The 22,950-nt window shown below is 45.7% G+C and overlaps 1 protein-coding gene across 2 annotated transcripts in view; it reads right to left on the reverse strand.

Moving 5' to 3' along the window:
- Nucleotides 1–6,441: 6,441 nt before the first annotated feature.
- Nucleotides 6,442–22,950, reverse strand: part of LYN (LYN proto-oncogene, Src family tyrosine kinase) — a 103,463-nt gene continuing 86,954 nt past the window's right edge. For both annotated transcript variants that reach the window (XM_059673160.1, XM_059673159.1), the window contains exons 11-13: nt 14,127–14,280; nt 11,092–11,223; nt 6,442–7,844 (exon numbers count right to left, since the gene is read on the reverse strand). In XM_059673160.1, coding sequence (XP_059529143.1) covers nt 7,642–7,844; nt 11,092–11,223; nt 14,127–14,280 — 489 coding nt within the window. In that variant the 3' untranslated portion in view covers nt 6,442–7,641. The remainder of the gene's footprint in view (nt 7,845–11,091; nt 11,224–14,126; nt 14,281–22,950) is intronic.

Genomic DNA, 22,950 nt, shown 5'->3' on the forward strand with positions numbered 1-22,950 from the left:
TCTCACTTTATTACATATATGTCACTTAACATGTTCTATGTACTTCTGTTAATCTTTCCTTTCTAATTGGCTAAAATTAGCCTATAAAGATCTTCAGTGTATTGCATAATTCTGGACCCATATCAGGTCTTTACTACAGAGTAGCTGAATGAATAACTCAGCTATTTAAAAAGTTTCAATATTTTTGAATTGTAAATAGTGGTGAAATGAGTACATTCGAGCCTACAAGTTATTCAAGCATTTTTACATTATTTCACATATTTCAGATTCTTGGACGTTGACTAGGTCCAATAATAGCATCAATATTTTTAAAGGTTTTGATTAATAATGAGATTTTACAAAACTGGGCAAATTGTATGAGGCTAACCCATGGAAAGAAAGGAAAGATATTGTCCAGACTATGCAAATAAGCAAGGTGTCCCTGGTTGAGCATCTAAACAAAATGAATTGATTAATGAGAAATAAGGCTTCTCATAGACATGATTTCTAATTGAGAGCCTCACTGCTACCCTGTCAGCGCCCCATCTCACTGCTAGGCTGAGGATGGGGAAATTATGCGGCCGGTTTAAATCAGTTTAGTTCAAGGAAGGACAGGGGGAGAAGAATCCACATTCTGGGCAGCGCTGAACTAACCCTCGCAAGAACTCTTGTGAGCAGAACAGTGAGAATTAAGTTTTCTTCCTAAGATCTCTGCTGAAGTATATTACCATTCTACCCAAAATGTTCATTATTAAAACGTTAACACAGATGCCTGAAAACACCAAAAACTGGACGCCTACCTTTGATGGGAGGCAGTATATATATATATATATATATTTTTTAAATATATTTTATTGATTTTTTTACAGAGAGGAAGGGAGAGAGATAGAGAGTCAGAAACATCGATGAGAGAGAAACATCGATCAGCCACCTCCTGCACATCCCCCACTGGGGATGTGCCCGCAACCCAGGTACATGCCCTTGACCGGAATCGAACCTGGGACCCTTCAGTCCGCAGGCCGACGCTCTATCCACTGAGCCAAACCGGTTTCGGCGGAGGCAGTATATTGAAATAATGAGAAGAGACCTCTTTCTGTCATGAAAGAAAAGTTTTAAAATAATTTTTCCCTCAAAGGCCCTCCGGGTATGGTATCTGTGGCTGCAGTGCCTCCCACCGCGGCCCACGTGGGTTTGGAACCTCTCTTCCCTCCGCTGGGCCTGCGGCTGCTTCTCCTGCCCACCCATGCCTCTGCGCCGCCCACTGGGCTTCCTAATGTGCTTCTCTGACGTCGCATTGCACTTCACTGCTGGCTCAACACACATCTTGTTTTCATGTCTTTCACAAACACACCGACCCACTCCACTAGGTGAGCGGCTTGTACTGAAATATTTCTGCGTTTGTCCCTCATCACAACCCTGGGAGGCAAGTACTGTTCTCACCCTCACTTTGCAGGTGAGCGCAGTGAGCAGGGCCCGGGCAGGAGGCCAGGCAACGGGGTCCACAGACCATGCTGTCACCAGGTGGTCTAGTCAAGTCCGCACTCTTCCCCGGGATTCGCATTTCTCCAGGAGGTGCCTTCTCCGGGGTCACTGGCTTCCCCTGTTGCTGAGCCCCTGTGTGTCCAGTGGGTCCCAAAGGATGACCCAGGGCCAGGAAAGCCAGCCCCCATGGCCTGGTCCCGCCCCAGACCTTCACCCCAGAACCAGACACTCTGGGGCGGGGTGCAGTGATCTGTTCCAAGAAGCCTTCCAGGCGATGCTGGTACACGCTGGTTAGCTGGCAGTTTAAGGGGGGCCCTGGCCATCCATGTTCCCGCACTTCTCTGCCCCGACTCCTGCTGTTGTATCCTTTCTCAGAATTCTCCCTGCAGTCTCCTTTTACTTTATTTTTAAAAATATACTTTCACTGATTTCAGAGAGGGAGGGAGACAGAGATAGAAGCATCAGTGCTGAGGGAGAATCATTGATCGGCTGCCTCCTGCACACCCCACACTGGGGATGGAGCCTGCAACCTGGGCACGTGCCCTGCCCGGGAATCGAACCGTGGTCTCCGGGTTCATAGGTCGATGCTCCACCCCTGAGCCAGCCGCTGGGCGCTGGGCCCTGTCTCCCTTCAAAGTTAATCCCTAATGTCACTTATGGGTGAAGCCTGTTCTTGTCATCAGCTCTGTGATCGCTCAGAATGGTCTTCGCATTCTGTACCTGCCCTTCCCTCATGGTACTTCCCTTGTCTACCTGTATCGTCACTGTACTTGTCCCCGGAAGGCGGGCAACTTGAGACTAAACACCCATGTCCCTCGCACACCCACAGTTCCTGTGTTCAGGGAACTGTTCAATGAAGAACTGTACTGCATAGCTACTATTAGCCCACCGAACACCTTATTTAGGGTTAAGTATATTAACAAAAAGGAGATAGGAGTGATAACCTTCTTTGAAAAAAATGTCTCACGAAGGACTCGAAATATAATTCTTTGACAGAGCAAATGTTTTTAAATGATTTCACTTATATCTCTCATGAAAACATCTGTGCTGTGGCTCCCATGAACTGTCCAAAGACTTCCTCATTTGACATGCTCCCGACTCTTTCATGCACACCCCACCGCTCACATCAAAGTGACTTTTCCGGGGTAGTTAAGACTTGAGACTCGGCCATGAAGCATTCAGAATAGAATGTAATGCTCCACGGGGTCTGGCTTTCATGGATAGAGCGTCTTTTTGTGTGTGGCCTTTTTGAGCATTGAATGTAGCCCACTTCTGCATCCCTTAACAATCCTAGCAACCACAGTACACTGGCAGCTCTTGTGGACAACCGAAACCACTCGCCATTCTCCCCAACTGGAATGGCTAAGTATCAGACCCCTGAGGTGCATGTGATCAGAGATTATACTAATGACTGTTTTTGTTGTTGTTGTTGTTTTGTTTTGTGTATTGATTTCAGGGAGGAAGGGAGAGGGAGGGAGATGGAAACAGCAATGATCAGAGAGAATCATCGATTGGCTCCCTCTTGCATGTCCCCTACTGGGGGTTGAGCCCCCAACCCAGGCATGTGCCCTTGACCGAAATCGAACCCGGGACCTTTCAGTCCACAGACTGATGCTCTAGCCACTGAGCCAAACCGTCTAGGGCTGACTCTGTTGTTTTAAAGAGACACATAACTGTTTTGCATCTTAGAACATGCCTGCATATAATGGGTTTTGGGTAACCACACCCCCAATGTCCTCCATTTGAATCAGATACACCACTGATATCCAAAGGTCTCGCACATCCTTCCAGCTCCCTGGGCACAGGTTTGTCCCCTTACCCACAATTCCAAAGTCCAAAAAACTCTGCAAACCATCTTAGGACTCGTTTGAAGGTAAAATCTGACCTAAAGCAGTTTATAGGCTACATTCATCCCACTTAGTATGAGTTCAGGCATATTTCTGCAGGAATATTTCATTTGACTAAAGTTTCTTTTCCCCTCCACTGTTCACTACCAAATATTCAGTTAATACTCCTTGTATTTACCTTTTAAGTTAAACAACAACACACACACAAAAAACCCTGAAATCAAAAACACATCTGACCCTAAGGGTAACAGATGATCAATTAAGGGTCCAAGCCCAGCATCAGTGTAAAAAATTTTCAGATTGTTTTCTTGTTCTGAAATATGCATCGACCTTTGGTGCTGGCAAGAAAGACACCTTTGATTCTAGAAGTTCTGTGTTGATATTGCACATTGGCCAATTCAGATGCTTTCTAATAGCTTTCCAAGGACCTAGAGATGAAGGCCACTAAAACTGCCCCAATACTTCGACATTTAAGGGATGTATCCAATATTATATGGTGGCCATCTTGAAGATCCTGTGACATTTTTGGCACTCACTCCTTTCTGAAGCATTTAGATTCATAAGAATACAAAAATTAGCCCTAGCCGCTTTGGCTCAGTGGATAGAGCATTGACCTGCGGACTAAAAGGTCCCAGGCTCGATTCCAGTCAAGGGCACATGCCCAGGTTGCTAGCTCGATCCCCAGTGGGGAGCGTGCAGGAGGCAGCCAATCAATAATTCTCTCTCATCATTGATGTTTCTCTCTCTCTCTCTCTCTCCCTCTTCCTTCCTCTCTGAAATTAATAAAAAAAATTTTTTAAAAAAAGAATACAAAAATTAAATTGGAAGGCGTTCTTCCTATACATCTATCAGATTAGAACTTTCTGGGATAGAATTTTTATCAGTTTAATATATCTTCATGTTAGAAAATGGAGCATGAATGTTATCAAAGCATTTTATTCAACAGTATATTCTGTATAAATTGTTTTTTTTAAAAAACAATTTATGATGAATGTATGCACGACTTTTTTTTTTTTTTTTTTTTTTTGTAAAAATAAAATTGCTTACGAGAAATTTCTCCTCACATACGTGGACTCCAGTGGAGCATTTTATAAGTAATTCCTTTGCCCACCTGGCATACCCACCGAAGCCAGGGAGATACCACTAGCAAAGTACTTCATTTTACAGGGAAATAATATGAAACAAATCTATCCCTTCTGTGGCCTTAGGTGCACTTGACTGTTCAGCTGTGGACTAGTGCTAGTCCCTGCCAGACCTTCAGGGATTGTTAGCTGAGTGAGAGGTCTCGTTATAAAAGTGCCAGAACACAAAAGGGGGCACTGAGAAAGCGGTGGGCGTGTATCTTTGTGTGTTTCTAATCACATTCCCATCGGGAAGAAGGCAAGTCTCATCTCCACTTCATCTAAAAACTTCTTAGTCAAAATGTAGGGGGCACAGAACTGAAGTCTCCATTCCACAAGGCAGAAGCAGATGATGTTCCTGAGGGGAAGGCTGGCTGGTGGTGAGAGGTGCCCGTGGCTGAGGACGCAAGCAATGGATTGGTTGTGGAACGTGGCAGTCAAATCCTAAGGGCTAGATGAGCCACAGGGTGGGCATATGTTTTAAGTCAGTTGACCATATCAAGACGCTGGTGTTTCAGAACTGAGTACCTTTTGGAAGCGACTGCCCCGGATGTAGTTGGTTGAGCGAAGGGAGAGATCAAAAGAAAGCCATTACCACAGGCAAAATTGGAAATGAGTTGATACTTCCAACTCGGTGCCCTTGACCTATCCTCCTTCTACTGACCTCTTGTGCACTTTGGGACAGGAGCCAAGGCTCCCGAGGTGTAGACCCTCCCCTAAAAGAAGGCCTGGGCAGTGTGCTGCTCTAGTAGATTCTGGCAGAGTCCAGGGAGGCATGCTTGGAGGGCTGCGTTGGCACCTAGTCACTGTCCCTTTCTACTAAAGACCCCAGTGGGAAGCTTCTAAGGTTTACTTTAAGTTCCGTGAGCCTCGAGCTCATAAGAAAAGAAAAAGGTAAAACATTTTCTCCCTCTTTCTCTATTCCTCCCTTGGGAAACCAAACCACCTGAGGAAAGAGAAGGCTGGTCTTCTTTTGAGAAGATAACTTTGCAAAAGGGGTCAAAGCTTAGAGGAGCGGCTCTCAAGCCTGAGAAAACATTATATTCACGGGGGACACTTTCCTAGTGTCGTGCCAGGCCGCCCTCCCTGCTGAATAGCGAGTAGAGTCAGGATCTTGGGGAGCAGGCATTCTGTCTTTCAGGTGCTTCGTGACCTGAGCTGTGATGATGTAAACCATCCAGCACACCCCTGGAGACCCTAAGATTATACAAAACCTACTCAGCCCCTCGTTCTGCCTGTCAGCCACGGGGAGGGCGGACTCCCACGGCCAAAGGAGGAGGCCGTGCGTGCTGACCACTGAGCACTCTGTGGCCGGAGTGCGTGCCGGAAGTGAGTGACGTGGCCCGAACTGCTGGAGACACCTGAGGAAGGGACCACACACCTGACTGAGAGGAAAAGCTGAACGTAAAAATGTCCAAAGGAAGCAGAATGGAGAGAAGGAAAACCAGGTGAAGATACATTTAGTCATTCTAGAGACTTCTTTCTGCTTTAGGAATGCTATACACCTTCTCTCCACATGATGTGTTGGGCCATGCGTGTGACTGGGAAAGAAGAGGGGAACAGATGGGTGCCCCACTGTCAATCAAGTGATTAGCTGTGCAGAGATTCCATGATGATAATCTATCTTTGTGAATGTGGCACTTGAGAATCAAGACTTGAAGAATATTTTAGAAAGGACATTTTAAAAAATCACACAGGAAAAGAAGATAAAAGTCAGGTAAAAGTAGAATATTTTATCCCTTCCCCTAGGTACCCACGGTCTAGCCAAGGTGAGATTTTAGTGGTGCCTGCTAAGCCTAGTTGAAAACAAACCCTACTTGGCCCCATAAAGGCTGTTCAGGCACCCCTTTCAAGTCTCCATTCTGAAATTGCTCAAAGGATGGAGGCAGAACGTGTACAAGTCTTTTAAACCATGTAACCATATGGAATCACCTCTCATTTCCCCCACAACTGGTACTCATTTTTACACGGACAATAGTTGAAAATCTTAGACACAAGTAAAAAGCTTGAGATGTTATTGGACCAGGTGTATTAAAATAAAATCAAAAAATAGAAATATTAGGTATATACAGGACAGCATAAGTGAAACACGTGACACAGCATTTTCCATTCAAAGCTTACAGTAGTAAGAAAAATTTAGTAAACAAAACCTCCTGTATCCCTTGCTACAGTGACTCATCGGCGCCTCCTCAGTCGTTCATTTCCTTCATATTCTGTATAAATAGACTCACACACATCTTACACCATTTAGAAAATTGCTGAATCATAACATAGCCCCCAAACATGGAGTTTTTACTTTGAGTAAAACTAACATTAATATTTGATCATTCAAATAATGTTCAAATCATTTGAAGCAATAAAGGAAATTCCTATGTTTTATAAGGCCCTATACAGTTCTGCAGAGATTAGAATTGCATTGTTCTTCCAAACTACATTGTCAATGAAAGTCTGTGTATAGGAAGTTGTGGAATTGAAAAGCTGGACCGTTTAAAAATAGTCCTTCTTAAGGTAGTCCTGGTAGGTCTGGGCAAGGCCCGGCAGTCGACGAGGCCCATGTTCCTTCACTCAGCAGCTTCGCGTGGCTCACAAATGACACTTCTACAGGAAAGAGACCAGAAAAGCGTGGCTGCTTCCTATCCGGGGGTCTGGGCAGTCTCCACAGACGGAAATGTTGAACAGTCTCAGATTTAGGGGAGGGGTGATCACGGAAATCTGGGAAAGGCGCTGAAGCTTCTGACTTCACGGAAAACCTAACAGGTTGGATTAGTAATGTTTAAACAGAGAAGCCAAAGCACAGAGAACATACAAACACGTGCCAGGAGAGGCCTCGGGTAATTTTACTTTTATAGGTGAGCTTAGTTCTGCTACTGGGTGGGACTGATTGACATGGCCTCTGAACCTTTGAGTCTCACATCCAATTGTAAACAAGGGGCCAACGTGGGTGCCTCTGGGGCAGAGCCGGTGTTTTCTTCTCAGAGGGCTGTGTTCAGACGTCGGTCCAGCAAAGCAGGATGGCCATCTGGGAGCAGGCCCAGGGGCAGAGCTGTGGGCACCAGCCTGTGCGAAGAGGATGCTTTTCCACGTAGGGAGTGTGTCTTCCTGAGTAATGGAGCCTCACTCCAGGAAGCAGGGATGGCCGATGACGTCAGCACATGAAAACCAGTGCACCAGGCGGCTGCTGGCCAGGGGCGCCGGCCGGGGCTTCCTGTGATCTAAGGCTGCTGCTGATACTGGCCTTCCGTGGCGGTGTAGAAGTCATCCAGGACGCTCTGCAAGTAATCAAACGTGGGCCGCTCTTCTGCCTTTTCTTTCCAGCACATTTTCATGATCTCATAGAGCTCGTCCGGGCAGTTCTCCATGCGGGGCATCCTGTAGCCCTGCGACAGCGCGGTCATCACGTCCGCATTCGTTCTCCCTAAAACAAAAACAAATGCCAGACCATTTAGAAACCTGACTGAGGAGTAAGCACTGCAGTGGTCTTGCTACCCACATCCCACATCCATTACTGAAGCCATCTCTAGAGGCTGTGAGGGGACGAACCATGCCCCCTGCAAATGTGTATGGTGGGATCCTAGCCCACAATACCTTGGAAAGTGACTGTATTTAGAAATAAGGCCTTTAAAGAGGTCATCAAATTCAAATGAGGCCTTTAGAGTGGGCCCAACCCAATGGCAACTGGTGTCCTTACAAGAAGAGGGCGGGACACAGAGAGACGCGGGGGATGCGTGTGCACAGAGGAGAGGCCGTGTGAGGACAGTGTGAAGGTGGCCATCTATGACCAAGGAGAAGCCACCGGAGAAACCAAACCTGCCCACACCTTGATCTCAGACTGTGGCATCGGTACGGATGCCCTAAGAAACTGATATGAAGCTTGAGAAAATTTCTGCAGGCAACTAAAGAATATCAATTTTAGTATAAAGACGATCGAGACAGCTTTAATTTTGCCAAAGGGAAAACAGGCAAATGTGGTAAGTAGAAGACAAAGCAAGTTCTCTTTCATGACAAGAGGATATGGGCTTGCCTGACCTTTTGAAATAAGCTACTCAAGCCCTAACCCTCAATCCTAATTTCTTTTGTATTTTTTCAGCGTCTACCTGTAATACATCATAAAAATCATTTGCACATACATTTCCTCATACCAATATTTCTAAAAATCAGCTTTTCATTGTAAGTTTACTTAAAGAAGTCAGGATCCTTACTTCAGCTAAGACAACTGATGATGTCCAAATTATCTGGAAATGTGTGTATTCTCATACCCTGTGAGGGAACTAGGTGTTCATTTACTGAGCTCTGAGAGGAGTGAGAATGGAGGATGGCTTTTAATATGGTCAAATGTCTTACGACAGTTCAGAAATTGAACTTCTAATCTTTGTTATTGGAAATAGTTTTAAGGAAAAAAAAATCATTCTTATAACATTTTCTTCCATTATTAAAACTGGGACAGAGGACCGAGCTCATGTAGTGGTTTGGGTTACATCATGTACCCAGTCCGTATGTTTTGCCTGCTTCGTGTGTACCTTATTCTGCAGAGCTATGAACTCCTCTAGAGAGGAGCCGTGTTCCATGCAGAATATTTTCATGCAGAATATGCACACTGCCTGGCCTATGCGGAACTCCATTCATCACAACCAATTTCCCTTCCACAGCTCTCTCCTTCCCACAGCCATAGCTTTTACCACTAGTGGTCACTGGGAAGACTAAAAGTTAGCTAGAAAACTAGGAGAAAAGTCTTTTATTAGATCTGGGACACAACCGTCTTTTGAATTTAGTTTCTAAGCAGTGTTTCCCAAATCATGGGTCACCACCCATTTGGTTGTTTAGATGGTGAATTATTTTTTCTCATGTCAATTTCTGGAAATACCATCTTCAAATATTTGTGTAATTGGAATGTTCTAACTGGAACATTCTCACTGCTTGAAGCCAAGGGGCCAATCTGCATCACTTTCTTTACTTGGGGCTCTTCTGTGTGTGGCTTTGGCACTGCGTTGGCTCTTGAAACTAGCCAAGCTCACTTGAATAACTTTCAGGGGAAATCTCTGTGTTTACTTCTACATGGGGGTTGGGTGTCAGTCAGGGATCCTGGTGGGAGGACTAATATGCAGGATGATAGAAAAGCAGCTGGACCTGTACACTTGGTTAGGAGTATCTTTCACTTGCTTCCCGGAGACCCTCCAATGGCATAAAGGTCAGAATGTGTCCACAGAAGTGGGCCCCTAACCCCATTGCAGACTGTTCTTCCCTGTTCTCATGCATTCTTCTAATGCTGAAGAACTCTTTCAAAGATGCAGAGAAAGCCAGGCATGCTCCATCCTGCTTGGTGATTTGACTTGATAAGAGGAATAGAAAGAAGGAAATCTGGAGTCTATCTTTTTATGCACAAGTAAACCAATAAACAAAATAAAGCAACTGAATGACGAGTCTTACAGAAGAAAGAAAGAATGGGAAGGAGACCTCCACCAGACCCTAAGAGTCAAGATGATACTTGGTAATTAGTCTGTTGTTAGGTCAAGACAGCAAACACCCGTTGGCTGGTGATCTTAAAAGGCAAGCACTTTCATATTTCGTCTTTCATTCTCTGAACAAGCATTTATTGAGTACTTACTATGGGTGATGAGCTAGCACTAAACTCTGAGACATAAAAAGAAGATGATGACAGAGGCTTGTCCTCAAATGGCACACAGCCCAGTGGGGAAGATGCCCCCAGGATAGGGAAGTGGGTGGGAGCAGGAAGTGATAACTGGAGTAGGTCGGAATTAGCAAAGACTAAAGGTTGATGAAGGAGCACAGGAGGGAGAAAAATGCCGCAGAGCAGAGATTAGAAAGGAATAGGGGGTCAGCGACAGGAGATGGGAGCCCAGCCGCTCCAGCAACGCTGACATCTTTAAAGACTAAGGGGCCCTCTGTGTGTGCGAGAGGGAAGAAGTACCAGCTACCACAGGACCACAGTCTCCCACCCAATAATGTTTCCAAAAGGGCAAAGGAGTTTTTCCTGAGCACTGCTGCCACCCGGGTGAGCATTATTTGCAGCAGGATGTGTTTCCTGGCTCTGATTCACACTGGGCACCAAGATGCTGCATATATCTGGTAAGAAACGGCCGAAAAGACAAGATGCTTCAGAAAACTTTGTCATTTTTCGAACCTCCTTTCTCTTAATAAGAGCAAAGCAAAACAAAACCCCAACCACAAAATCCCCTCTAGTTTCTTTAGAAATTCACATATAAATATTATTACAGTTTTGCTTTTAAGATAGTGAAGTTAAGGACCATTGGCTTCACCCCTTTTTTCCTCTTTAATTTATCCCTCCCTCAAAAGAACAAGAAACAGAAACTTAAAGTCTGTCTTTGGTGAACCAGGAGACACCTGTCAGCCAGAGGCAGAAGTGGTCTGAGCCAAGAGGAGGAACGTGAAACTACAGTTCCTACCAGAAAGGGACAGCAAGACGTGTCATCCCATCAATTGCACCTGGGAGGCTCCACATGTTATCACACATGCAGGGTGAGGTGGGTGGCCGCAGACAGGACTGTACCTAGAGACCGCCTGGCAGGTGCTCCGTGACCTGCTGGTTCATAGGTTCACGTTCAACAGAGCCACACCAGCCAGGTCTGCCTTAGGCCTTTTTGTCATATGTACCACTTGAATGGAAAAAGATAAATGAAGGGTACCTGGATAAGGAATTTTCCCATAGGTGACGATTTCATACAGGAGAATTCCGAAGGACCACACATCAGACTTAATAGTGAAACATCCAAAGTTGATTGCTTCTGGAGCGGTCCACTTGATGGGGAATTTAGCACCTAAGAGAGAAGACACGGGCGTCTTACTTGGGCCTCTGAGCTGACACAAAAAGGTCATGGCCATGTGACCCTCATAATTTCCTTCTTGTGGGAAAATTGTATATATTATTTCTTTTGAATAGGTAACACACAGTACAAAATAGAGATGATACAAAATGTTCTACTTAAAATGTTGGCCTCCCTCCTCTGTTTCCCATTTGGGCATTTCCCTGTGAAGAAGCAAAGTTTCTTGTGTCTCCTCCCAGAGATATCCTAACCAGCCCACCTGAACCACACACGCACGCGACGCAGAATGTAAAGGCATTTCTTCTTAGCTTGCTCCTTTGCCCCTCAACAACGGCCTCTAAACATATGCAGGGTGGGGCAAAAGTAGGTTTACAGTGGTGAGTATGTGAAACACAGTTATTTATTATTTATTATATTATTTTTCCACATGAACAACTGTAAACCTACTTTTGCCCCACCCTGAATATATCTTTAGTGTTTACATTTTCTCTAATAACTAACCCAAACTATGTTTATATGGAATATAAATGCATCTTGATGTACATGTTCCTGTGGATAAAGCTCTTAAGCCTGTACCAAAAGGAACTTCAGGTGCTACTCCAGTCTTTATGTCTCAGGTTTTCCTTTGATGGAACCAAACAGTATTAGGCTTTTAGAAATCGGGTAGGAAGGTAATCTGCCCTGAACGAGACAGTGGTGATGCTAGGCTTCTCATCAGAAGCTGGTGAGGCTAAGGGGCACCTCGCCACCAGGTCACCTGAGAGGCAAACCTGGCCCGAGGACCTTCAGGCCACCTTGAGGGAGGTAGGGGCTCAGGCTAGGGGTTTCTACCAACAATTAAAAATTTTTAAAAACATGTTTGCCTTCTGATGTCTCTTGCTTTTTAATTTTTTTGTGGTGTCAGACCAAAATCGGAAATCAGAATAAGAATAAAAAGGGCAGAAGAAAGCCTCACAGAGCAGCTCCTGTGTGTGGTGCACTCACTGTAGCACATTCCAGCCTTAAACCCCCCACCCCTCGGCCTTGGGGCAGCAGTCCAGGTGTGGGGCGGGGGGGGGGGGGGCGCGGGGGGCGGGGGGCGGTCGGCCTTGGCTGGGTTTGAATCAGATTCTGCTGATTCCAGTGTGCTATGACGCCCGCAAATCACTACTGCCTTTGCGCCTTCCTGGCACCCTCCATCTGTAAAATGAGGAAACAACGGAACCTCCCCAGTTGAGCTGTGTGCTCGGCACAGGTGAATACCAATGAAAGGTAAACTGCATTACTGTTTGATTCTAGAACCCGAGATCTCTGCGCCAAGCCACCTGTCTCATTCAAGAGAACAGTTATTTTTGTGAGACTCTAGCTAGGCCTGTGAAATTCAACAAAACCAGTGGAATAAATTCTAGCTCATGTATTTTGAAGCTAGATCTCCTGGGTTTGAAACCTGGCTCTACCACTTACTGTGGGACCTCAGAAGCTGCTGACCTCTTGGTTTCCTCATCTATAAGGCAGAAGTCACCATCACCATGACATCATCATCACCATGACATCATCATCACCATGACATCATCATCATCATCACCATCACCTAGCATTATTGTAAAGATCAATGAGATAATGTACGAAAAGTACTTAGAATAGTGCCCGCCACGCTACATATACAGTGGGGCCTTGACTTACGAGTTTAATTCTTTCAGAGACCGAGCTCGTTAAGGAGCTCGTTAACTCAAATTACTCTGTCAACTCCATGCAAAAACTCGGCCGACAGACAGCTGGTATCTCAAAAAACTCGTTAGTCGGGACACTCGTAAGTCAAGGCCCCACTGTACTCACTACATTTTCGCTACTACTTTTTAAACTGCGTTTCCTCAAACTGTTCTCCTTCACCTGCCTTTTTGTTGAGGATAATTAAGATCAAGGTGCGTAATAAACCACCTGAGAGAACAGCGGATTGAGGCAGGAGGAAAACCACCTTAAACAAGATGGAGGCAAGAGACGCTACACAAATCAAAGCGATGTTTTCCATCTGTCTGTCCCCCTGTAAGTCCTGCAGATGCTCCCCAGAAATAACACACATGTAGCTAAAAGGAAAACAATCCTTGTTGAATAACTCTTAGGAATGTCAAGAGAGTGCTTGGCTCTTTCGGAAGAGAGAAAGCACTGCAAAGATATTCACTCAGTGTTCGTGAGGGAGACCTTCAGAGCCCTCAGATCATCAGCGACATGGACGAGTCTTGAACAGGAAAAGCCAGTGCGACTCCAGATGTGGCCCTCCATAGAGTGATGTGCCAGGAAGTGGGATATGTATGCCTTTCTGTGCATTTTTGATTCATGTTTATAGAATGAAATGTGGGAAAGGAAAGGAGTGTATTTTTATAGCATTATATTTACTTCTATGTGTGTAATAATTTCCATGTTTTAATTTGCAATTAAAAGGCCAGAATATAGAATATAAAATTACTGTTGCGAACATTTTCTCTATACAGTAAAGAACGTGTACTTCCTTATATGGATGAAAAGCTTTAACATGTACTATAAACAAAGAATCTTGACCTGACCAAATCTCTTTTAGTTTTGCTTTCCTTACTTGAAATACAAAGGATAGATAGCATTTGTAAATGTTACAAAAGTATCATGTGGAGTTAATCAAGAGAGTAATTTTTTAAAACAAGTATCAGAATCACAAACAGCAATTATGATACAGTAGAGGCCCGGTGCATGAATTCGTGCACGGGTGGGGTCTGGCCGGCCCGCCCCATTCGGCATTCCGGTCGCTTGGCTTTTATATATATAAATTTTAGAATAGTCTACCAAATGAGTTCATTTTATTAGTGGTGACTATTGTAACTGCTTTGTTAAAAACAGAGAAAAATAAAACTAAACAATAACAATACACCCAGAGATCGTTAGCATACCTTCCCTTGCTGTGTACTCGTTATCTTCAATTATTCGAGCAAGGCCAAAGTCAGCAATTTTGCACATGAGTGACTCAGAGACCAGGACATTAGCTGCTCGCAGGTCTCGGTGAATGTAGTTCTTCCTCTCGATGTATGCCATTCCCTCTGCGATCTGAACACAAGAAGACATTCGTTTTCAATGTAGGGTAGACTATTGTAGAAGGCCATCAAGGAAAACCAAAAAATGGATGAGTTCCTGAAATCCTTTCATATACATTATTCTGATCATAGAAGTTTTGAAAACATTGGATAAATTACAATCACCATTTTGAGCTCTTTCTAAAATAACTGCCCCCAAATCTCCAGTGATGGTAATCGGGTCTCAACATGATCCTTTAAATAATAGCTACCTGTCTCAATGTTTTCTAATGTGTGGAGAATCTTTTTAATACCCTACTAAATTCTTGCAGGTAGATAGATGTCATTATCTCAGTTTTACAAATGAGAAAACAGAGCTGGAGGAAGTGACATGCTAATACAAATAAGTTATTGGGGTATCAAGAACAGGATCGCTCTGGCCGGTATGGCTCGGTTGGTTGAGCATCATCCCATTCACCGAGAGGTCCTCTTTTGGCGCATTCCCGCCTGCCCTTTCACCTGGCCAATTCACTCTGCAGGGCTCAGCTGAGAGGTCACTTCCTTTAATAAGCTTGGTCCAACTCCTTCTTGTTTGATGTATGTGGTCCCAGCGCTCCCTGATCCTCACCTATGATCATGGCAGCAATGTAAACCTCTTAGCACAGGTGTAGGGTATGCACAGTCCTGTCCTTAGACACTTATGTAACATTCCAATATTGTACACAAGCTGGGCCAGGAACCTGAATGAGCCAAAGGTGGCTGCAATCCCAATTTGGGCCTGAAATTGCAGTTGACAGTAGCAATCAGGAACCTGTGCTGGACACCCCTCTAAGGATGCTGACCGACGCACACAGATATGTGCTAGTGGTCCCAAAAGAGCCTCTAAGACATGGGACCAAGGACCCACATCTCGCTTGTTCTTGGTAATGGATTTGAGCGATCAGCTTGTTAAGAAAAGTGTTCTGGCCCTGGCTGGGTGGCTCAGTTGGTTGGAACATCCCCCTGTCAGGACGCATATGGGAGGCAAGTGATCAATGTTCCTCTCTCCCTCTCTCTAAAATCAATAAAAAATATATCCTCGAGTGAAGATGAAAAAAGAAAACTGTTTTGGGAACTTGTGAGTAAGGTTTTAATTACACCTACCCCAGTTCTGCATTTACACAAACCTGAATGCGTTTTTAAAAACGATTCTCTGAAACAACAGCAGACTTGCAAGCAGACCCAGTTTATTCTGGCTTCCTTTTCCACATCTGAGTCCTTTAAGGAGCTCATATTCCAAACAATAATATCAGTATTCACCAAGACCAGGATCTAAAACACTAGCATTCACCAATTGAATAAATAATAGACATGGGAACAAAATTACAGCTTTCAGATATGCTTTACTTTTAAAGTGAAGCCACAAAAGACTACAGCTCTCTTCTTCTATAAAAACTAGAGGCCCAGTGCATGAATTCGTGCACCAGTGGGGTCCCTTGGCCTGGCCTGCGGGATCGGGCTGAAACTGGCTCTCTGACATCCCCCGAGGTGCCCCGGATTGTGAGAGGGTGCAGGCCAGGCCGAGGGACCCCACCGGTGCACAATCAGGGCCTGGGAGGGACACAGGAAGCTGGCCAGCCAGGGAGGTGTGGGGGGAAAGAGAACGCGGGAGGTTCCAGGTTGTGTCCGGCCTGTCTCTTTCAGTCCCAATCAGCCGGACCCCAGCAGCAAGCTAACCTACCGGTCAGTGCATCTGCCCCCCTGGTGGTCAGTGCACATCATAGTGAGCAGTTGAGCCGACTTAGCATATCATTAGAATATTATGCTTTAATCGATTGAATGGACAACTGGACACTTAGCATATTAGGTTTTTATTATACAGGATTATTCTTTCCCTGATATGTAGGTATTGTTCTTTCTTGGTTTATTTATTTTTTTAACCTTAATCTTTTTTTGTTGTTGTATTTACTTTGGCTAAAGTATATCCAGTTCTAAATTGTAAGAGCAGGAAGAAATCAGAGACCACTCTGGCTAATGAAATCCAAGACCAACTTTTCTTTCATGGAATACCTTCTTCCTCCCCCAAGCCACTCCATCTAATAATTGTCAGCACTGCAGGCAGAGCGAGTTTTGTACTCCTGGTGTAAAGTGAGCTGATTTAGGTTTAGATGTGCTTTGCATTTCTCGTGTTCTTCAGCTCAAACAGCACGGCGAACATACATTTCTTAGTTCCCCTTTCTGTACCTTCAGTGGAAATATATGATGACGACATTTTCTCCCTTTGATGGTGTGTGTGTGTGTGTGTGTGTGTGTGTGTGTGTGTGTGTGTAAGGAAAGAGAGGAACCACCAGGTAAGAGACTGAGCTGCTGGGATCCCAGCCTGAGCCAGTAACCCACAAGGGTTCTGGTGAAATTCCAGGTATCTAGTACCAAGTGAAAGTCCCAGGCACAGAGAAGATATTAAAAACGATGTTTCCTGCCCCCACCGGTATGGCTCAATGGTTGAGCTTCGACCCAGGGACCAAGAGGTTGCTGGTTTGATTCCCGGTCAGGGCACATGCCTAGTTTGTGGGCTGGATCTCCAGTAGAGGATATGCAGGAGGCAGCCAATCCTCTCTCATCTGTGTTTCTTTCTCTCTATCCTTCTCCCTTCCTCGCTCTCTGAAAATCAATAAAAACATATTTTTAAAAAAATGATGTTTCCTGAGTTAAAGGGCAACCTGATCTTATCAGGGGGTAAATAAGCAGATTCCCAGCCTCATGCCATGCAAGTCTCCCCGAGAGGCCTTTCAAAGGCGCTGTGCGAAGAGAAGGAGCCGGCCACCAGGTGCCTGCCATCAGCCTCTGCAAGTCCAAGAAGGGTCGGGGCTAAAAACACATGTGTGACCAGAGAGAGAAGTAAGGTACGTATTACCGAACGTCTGACCCCAACGAGCAGGCCTGCCTCCCCCACCGCTGCTGTGAAATAGGAAATGTCAACCCTCCCAACAGATGTAGCCTCCAGGGCTCACAACAAATTAGGAGAAGGCACCACTTCCTCCAGGTGGAGGTGACCCAGCTGTCGTGGCTGGTGGGCAAGCTGGTCAGGGATGGATTTCAGTCCCTCATCAGAACCCCAAAGGACCATGGCAGACACACTCTACATGGGCGTGTTGCCAGTGTGTATCTATTTTTCAGTATATGCATTGTTTTACACACACACACACACACACACACACACACACACACACACACAGAAATACATGTAAACCGATGGAAAGTTTTCAGAACCTCAACATTTTGTAAAGCATTATTGCATCTGTTCCCTCTGCTCATCATTTTCTGACACACACACACACACACACACACACACACACGCGCGCGCACGCGCGCGCACTTATTATACGTGGGGACAGGGTGTGGACAGAAGACAAAGTACAGAGTCCCATTTACTTTGCAAATAAGTATTTTTTCAGAGTACAAAGTCAAAAACATTAAGTCAGACTGAAATTTTCAGAAGCACTGAAGTTGAACTTAAGTCGTTTAAGGTTAAATAGAAAGTCTGTGTTCCTATCCCCCAAATTAGTATATGGCATGAGCAGTCTCAGCCCTGCCTGCACTGCTGGGAGAAGGCAACAGAGGTCCCTCCCTCCCAAGGAACCACAGCTTCGCTCACATATGTTTATTGAGAAGTGAGTTGCCAGTGATCAACTGGGGGTTCGCAGTACGGTTAAGCGTGGAGCAGGAAATACCTAACGATGACAGCCTTTATATATATATATACACTAGAGGCCCGGTGCACAAAAATTTGTGCACTCTAGGGGGGGGGGTAAGGGGGGGACCCCTCAGCCCTGCCTGTGCCCTCTCGCAGTCTGGGACCCCTTGGGAGATAACGTCCTGCTGGCTTAGGCCTGCTCCCGGGTGGCAGAGGGCAGGTCCAATCCCTAGGTGCAGCCCCTGGTCGCGCTCAGAGCAGGGGCCGACTGGGGAGTTGGGGCGCTGCCCCCTGTCATGCACAGAGCAGGGCGGATTGGGAGGTTGCGATGCCACCCTCAGTCACACTCAGGGTAGGGCCGATTGGGGGGTTGGGGCACCGCCCCCTGTCACACTCAAGGCAGGGTCGATGGGGAGGTTGCGGCGCCACCCCATCACGCACAGAGCAGGGACAATCAGGGGGTTGGGGCGCTGCCCCCTGTCACACACAGAGCAGGGCTGATCAGGGTGTTGGGGAGCTCCCCCCTGTCACGCACAGAGCAGGGTCAATAAGGGGGTTGGGAAGCTCCCCCCTGTCACGCACAGAGCAGGGTCGATCAGGGGGTTGGGAGCTCCCCCCTGTCACGCACAGAGCAGGGTCGATCAGGGGGTTGGGAGCTCCCCCCTGTCACGCACAGAGCAGGGTCGATCAGGGGGTTGGGGAGCTCCCCCCTGTCACGCACAGAGCAGGGCCCATCAGGGGGTTGAGGAGCTCCCCTCGTCACTCACAGAGTAGGGCTGATAGGGGAGTTGGGGCACCGCCCCCTGACACACACAGAGCGGGGCGGATCGGGGTTGGGGCCGCCACCCTCTATCACCCACAGAACAGGGCCGATCAGGGGGTTGGGGCGCCGCCACTCTCACACTCAGGGCAGGGGCAAAGGTGAGGTTATGGCTCTACCCTGTCACACACAGAGCAGGGCCTGTCGGGGGGGGGGGGGGTTGGGGCGCCACACCCTGTCACACAGAGCCACAGGGTGATCAGGGGGTTGGGGAGCTCCCCCCTATCAGGCACAGAGCAGGGCCGATCCGGGGGTTGGGGTGCCTTCCCCTGTCAGGAACAGAGCAGGGCAGATAGGGAGGTTGTGGCCCCGCCCCCTGTCACACACAGAGCCTCAGGGCGATCAGGGGGTTTGGGCGCTGCCCCCTGTCACGCTGATCCCGGTGCCGGAAGGCCTCGCGGCTCCGCTGATCCCAGTGCTGGGAGGTATATTACCCTTTTACTATATAGAATAGAGGCCTGGTGCATGGGTGGGGGCTCGCTGGTTTGCCCTGAAGGGTGTCCTGGATCAGGGTGGGGGTCCCCACTGGGGTGCCTGGCCAGCCTGGATGAGGGGATGATGGCTGTTTGCAGCTGGTCACACACCCTTCAGGGTGGGGGTCCCCACTGGGGTGCCTGGCCAGTCTGGGTGAGGGGCTGAGGGCTGTTTTCAGGCTGGGACTGAAGCTCCCAACTGCTCCTTTTTTTCTTTTTCTTTTTTTTATTCTGGGCCAACTTTAGCTCTGGCTCCAGCTCTGAGGCCTCAGCTGCTGAAAACAGGTATCTGGTTTGTTTGGGTTCTACAATCGAAACTCTGTATCAACTCCAGCTCTGAGCTCCCAGTGGGCTGAAAGCTGGTTTCTGGGGTTTTGTTTAGCTTCTATATTTGTTACAATGTTTCAAACTGCCAGCTCAGAGGCCGGCAAGGCAGGCGGGGAACGTTGCAGTCCTCTGTCACTGAAGCAAGCAAGCCTCATGTTCAGTTTAAGCTGCCTGGCTGCCGGCCGCCATCTTGGCTGGCAGTTAATTTGCATATTGCCCTGATTAGCCAATGGGAAGGGTAGCGGTCGTACGCTAATTACCATGTTTCTCTTTTATTAGATAGGATACACACACACACACACACACACACACACACACACACACACTAGACTGACTTTGACTTTATATGGAATACAACTCTGGAGAACAAAATCTTCACCATGTTTTACACACCAAGACAGAGCAGGTAAATAATACCTCTTGTAAGTGACTTGTTGCTAGTGATGACGACAGAGGTCACTCATCCTTTCCCGTTCTTCTCGGAAGCTCAACCAGAAACCCTGAGCTACCTGTAGCTGCCTTTCCTAGGCACATGCACTTTGAAAGGTTTGCTCAGCACACAGAGGGCTGGTTTCCCTGGAGAACTTGAGGGATGCTTTGGACAAATAACAACATGTCTGTACACGGCCTTGCTCTGCAAGTCTTGCTTTAGTGTTCTTGTGCTCATCCCAAGGAGTATCACTTTTCTGAGAAACTGGCAAGTAACAGGCTATCTTGCCTAGTGAGTTACTTCTTATTTAAATGAGAAGAAAGCCACACTTGAGTCAGATGATGGAGGGACTGAAGGAATGAAAGGAACTTAACTGAGGGGACTCAATGGGAGCCCTCAAGCAAAGCTAACATCGACCCCAGGAAACTCCAGCCTAAATGAGAAACTGGAACTGAAAACTCAACCTGCCTTAGAACTCGCTGATTGGAAAAGATTTGTCATCTAGACAAGTCACGAGTGAAATTAAACAAGAAACCTGCCAACAGGCAGGAAAGAATAAAAATCTGTTTTCCTTGTTGCTTTACCTGTCCTATTAGGCATTGTTTACCTCATTTTCTAGATATGTATTTCCTTCCTAAACTTGGGAAAAGTAGAATTCAAATAATTAATTACTTTTAAAAGCCCTAGGAAGGCTATGATATAATGATAGTGATATTAATAAATGGGAACGGAATAAGTGAGTAGCAACTGGGTGGAACCTAGAGTCTCTCTGAAGGCTTCTTAATAACAAGGAGCCCCTGAGCCCAATTGCAAACTGACTTAGGCCATTTAATGACAACAGAAAAATAGAATATAAAGAAAGTTTAAGAAAGAACACATCTCTGTACTCCAAGTACAACAGCATTTGTTCTATAGCACTTGGCAGTTTTTATAGAAGCACTTTCCTATCTATTAATATTCATTGATATTCATACTTCATCCTTACACTCTTAAACGTTTTTTCTTATTGATTTTTAGAGAGAGAAGAAGGGAGAGTAAGAGAGAGAAACATTGATACGGGAGTGTAACATCATCAGGTGCCTCCTGCACGCCCCCTCCGGGGATCCGGCTTGCAACCCAGGCATATGCCTTCACCCGGGATGGAACCTGCAATCTTTTGGTGCATGGATGATGTTCAACCAACTGAGTCACACTGGCCAGGGCATCCCTACACTCTTTAATCCATAATGTGGATGGAGGAAGGGATGGAAGAGGAACTCATTCCTTGTGGTACTTGGGGGTCCAAATTTCTTAAAAATTTTGTTTTTTAGCTTTCTTGGGTTATTATGCCATTCTTCTTTATTCCTCTTTTCTAAACAAAACAATAAAGTCTATTACTTTGATGATGATGGTGATGATGATAGTTACCATGCACTGGCTGATTACTTTGCCAGGCACCTGACTGGTCTCACCATTTATGCTTTTAACCATTCATCCATACTGGCTTTTTCTTTTATAAAGAGGAACAAACAGTGGAATGCTCACAAGTTGATGGCAGGAAAAAGGAAGGGAAAGAGAAATAAGAAAAGTAGGTAATTTAAAATGTGGCCAAGTTAAAGTCTGCAGTCTGTCATTACTTCATGGATCAAAGTTGAGGGCAGAGTTTGGCACATACAAATTTGGTGAGGTTTCTGTGTCTGGTCAAAACTTAATCAAGCCAACAGCGTGTAAGGACCCCACAGTGCCTCAGGGGAACACAATTTCCATAGAGACAGCTTCACTGAATAATCATATTTTAATCAGTAAGTTTCATTAAATAGATTCACCTTCCTTAGCAGAAAAGGAAGAAAAATTTGTCAACGAATTCCTACAGACCTTCTCTTGCAAAAACTTATTGGACCACTACACACTCATTATAATGGCTATTATAAAAACAAACAAACAAACAAAACAAAACAGAAAACAACAAGTGTTGGCGAGAACGTGGAGAAATAAAAAACCCGTATGCACTGTTGGTGGGAATGTAAAATGGTGCAACCACTATGGAAAACAAAGTGGGTGTTCCTAAAAAATTAAGCATAGGTTTATCATATGGTCCATCAATTCCACTTCTCCTATATACCCAAAAGAATTGAAAGCAGATACTTATAGAATATCTAACAGGCTTTTATACACACCTGTTCACAGAAGCATTAGTCCTAACAGCCAAAGGTGGAAGGAACCCGAGTGTCCATCCATGGATGATTAGATAAACAAAATGTGCAATATACATACAATGAAATATTATTTGGCCATAACAAGAAATGAAATTTTAAAAAAATCTTTTTGTTTTGTTCTGTTAATCCTCACCCGAGGGTATTTTTCCACTGATTTTTAGAGACAGTCCAAGGGAGGGAGAGAGCCAGAGAGAAAGAAACATCGATGAGACATATCGATTGGTTGCGTTGTGCCCATGCCCCAACTGCCCCAAGATTGAGCCTGCAACCAAGGCATATGCCCTTGACTGGAATTGAACGTGGGGCCCTTCAGTTCACGGGCCAATACTCTATCTACTAAGTCAAACCAGCTAGGGCAAAAGAAATGAAATTTTGGCACATGCTGCAACATGCATAAAACTTGAGAACATTATGCCGAATGAAATAAGCAAGTCACAAAAGGACAAATACTGTATAATTCCACCCATATGCGATACTTAGTGTAGTTAAATTCATAGAGACAGAAAGTAGAACGGTGGTTGCAAAGGCATGGCGGGAGGGAGAATGGGGAGTTGTTTAATGGGTACAGGGTTTCAGTTTGCAAGAGGAAGAGCTCTGAAGATGGATGGTGTTGATGATTGCATAAAAACATGAATAGTCTTAATGCTACTGACCTGTACACTTAAAAGTGGTTGATATGGTAACTTTTATTTATGTATATTACCACAGTTAAAAAGCACAACTACCCTGGAAGCTCCCAGCTGTAAGACAGCGGGAGCAGAAGTCAGCTACTTGCTGCAGGGAGAC

Source organism: Myotis daubentonii, chromosome 17, assembly GCF_963259705.1.
Source record: "Myotis daubentonii chromosome 17, mMyoDau2.1, whole genome shotgun sequence".
NCBI classification, from domain to species: domain Eukaryota; kingdom Metazoa; phylum Chordata; class Mammalia; order Chiroptera; family Vespertilionidae; genus Myotis; species Myotis daubentonii.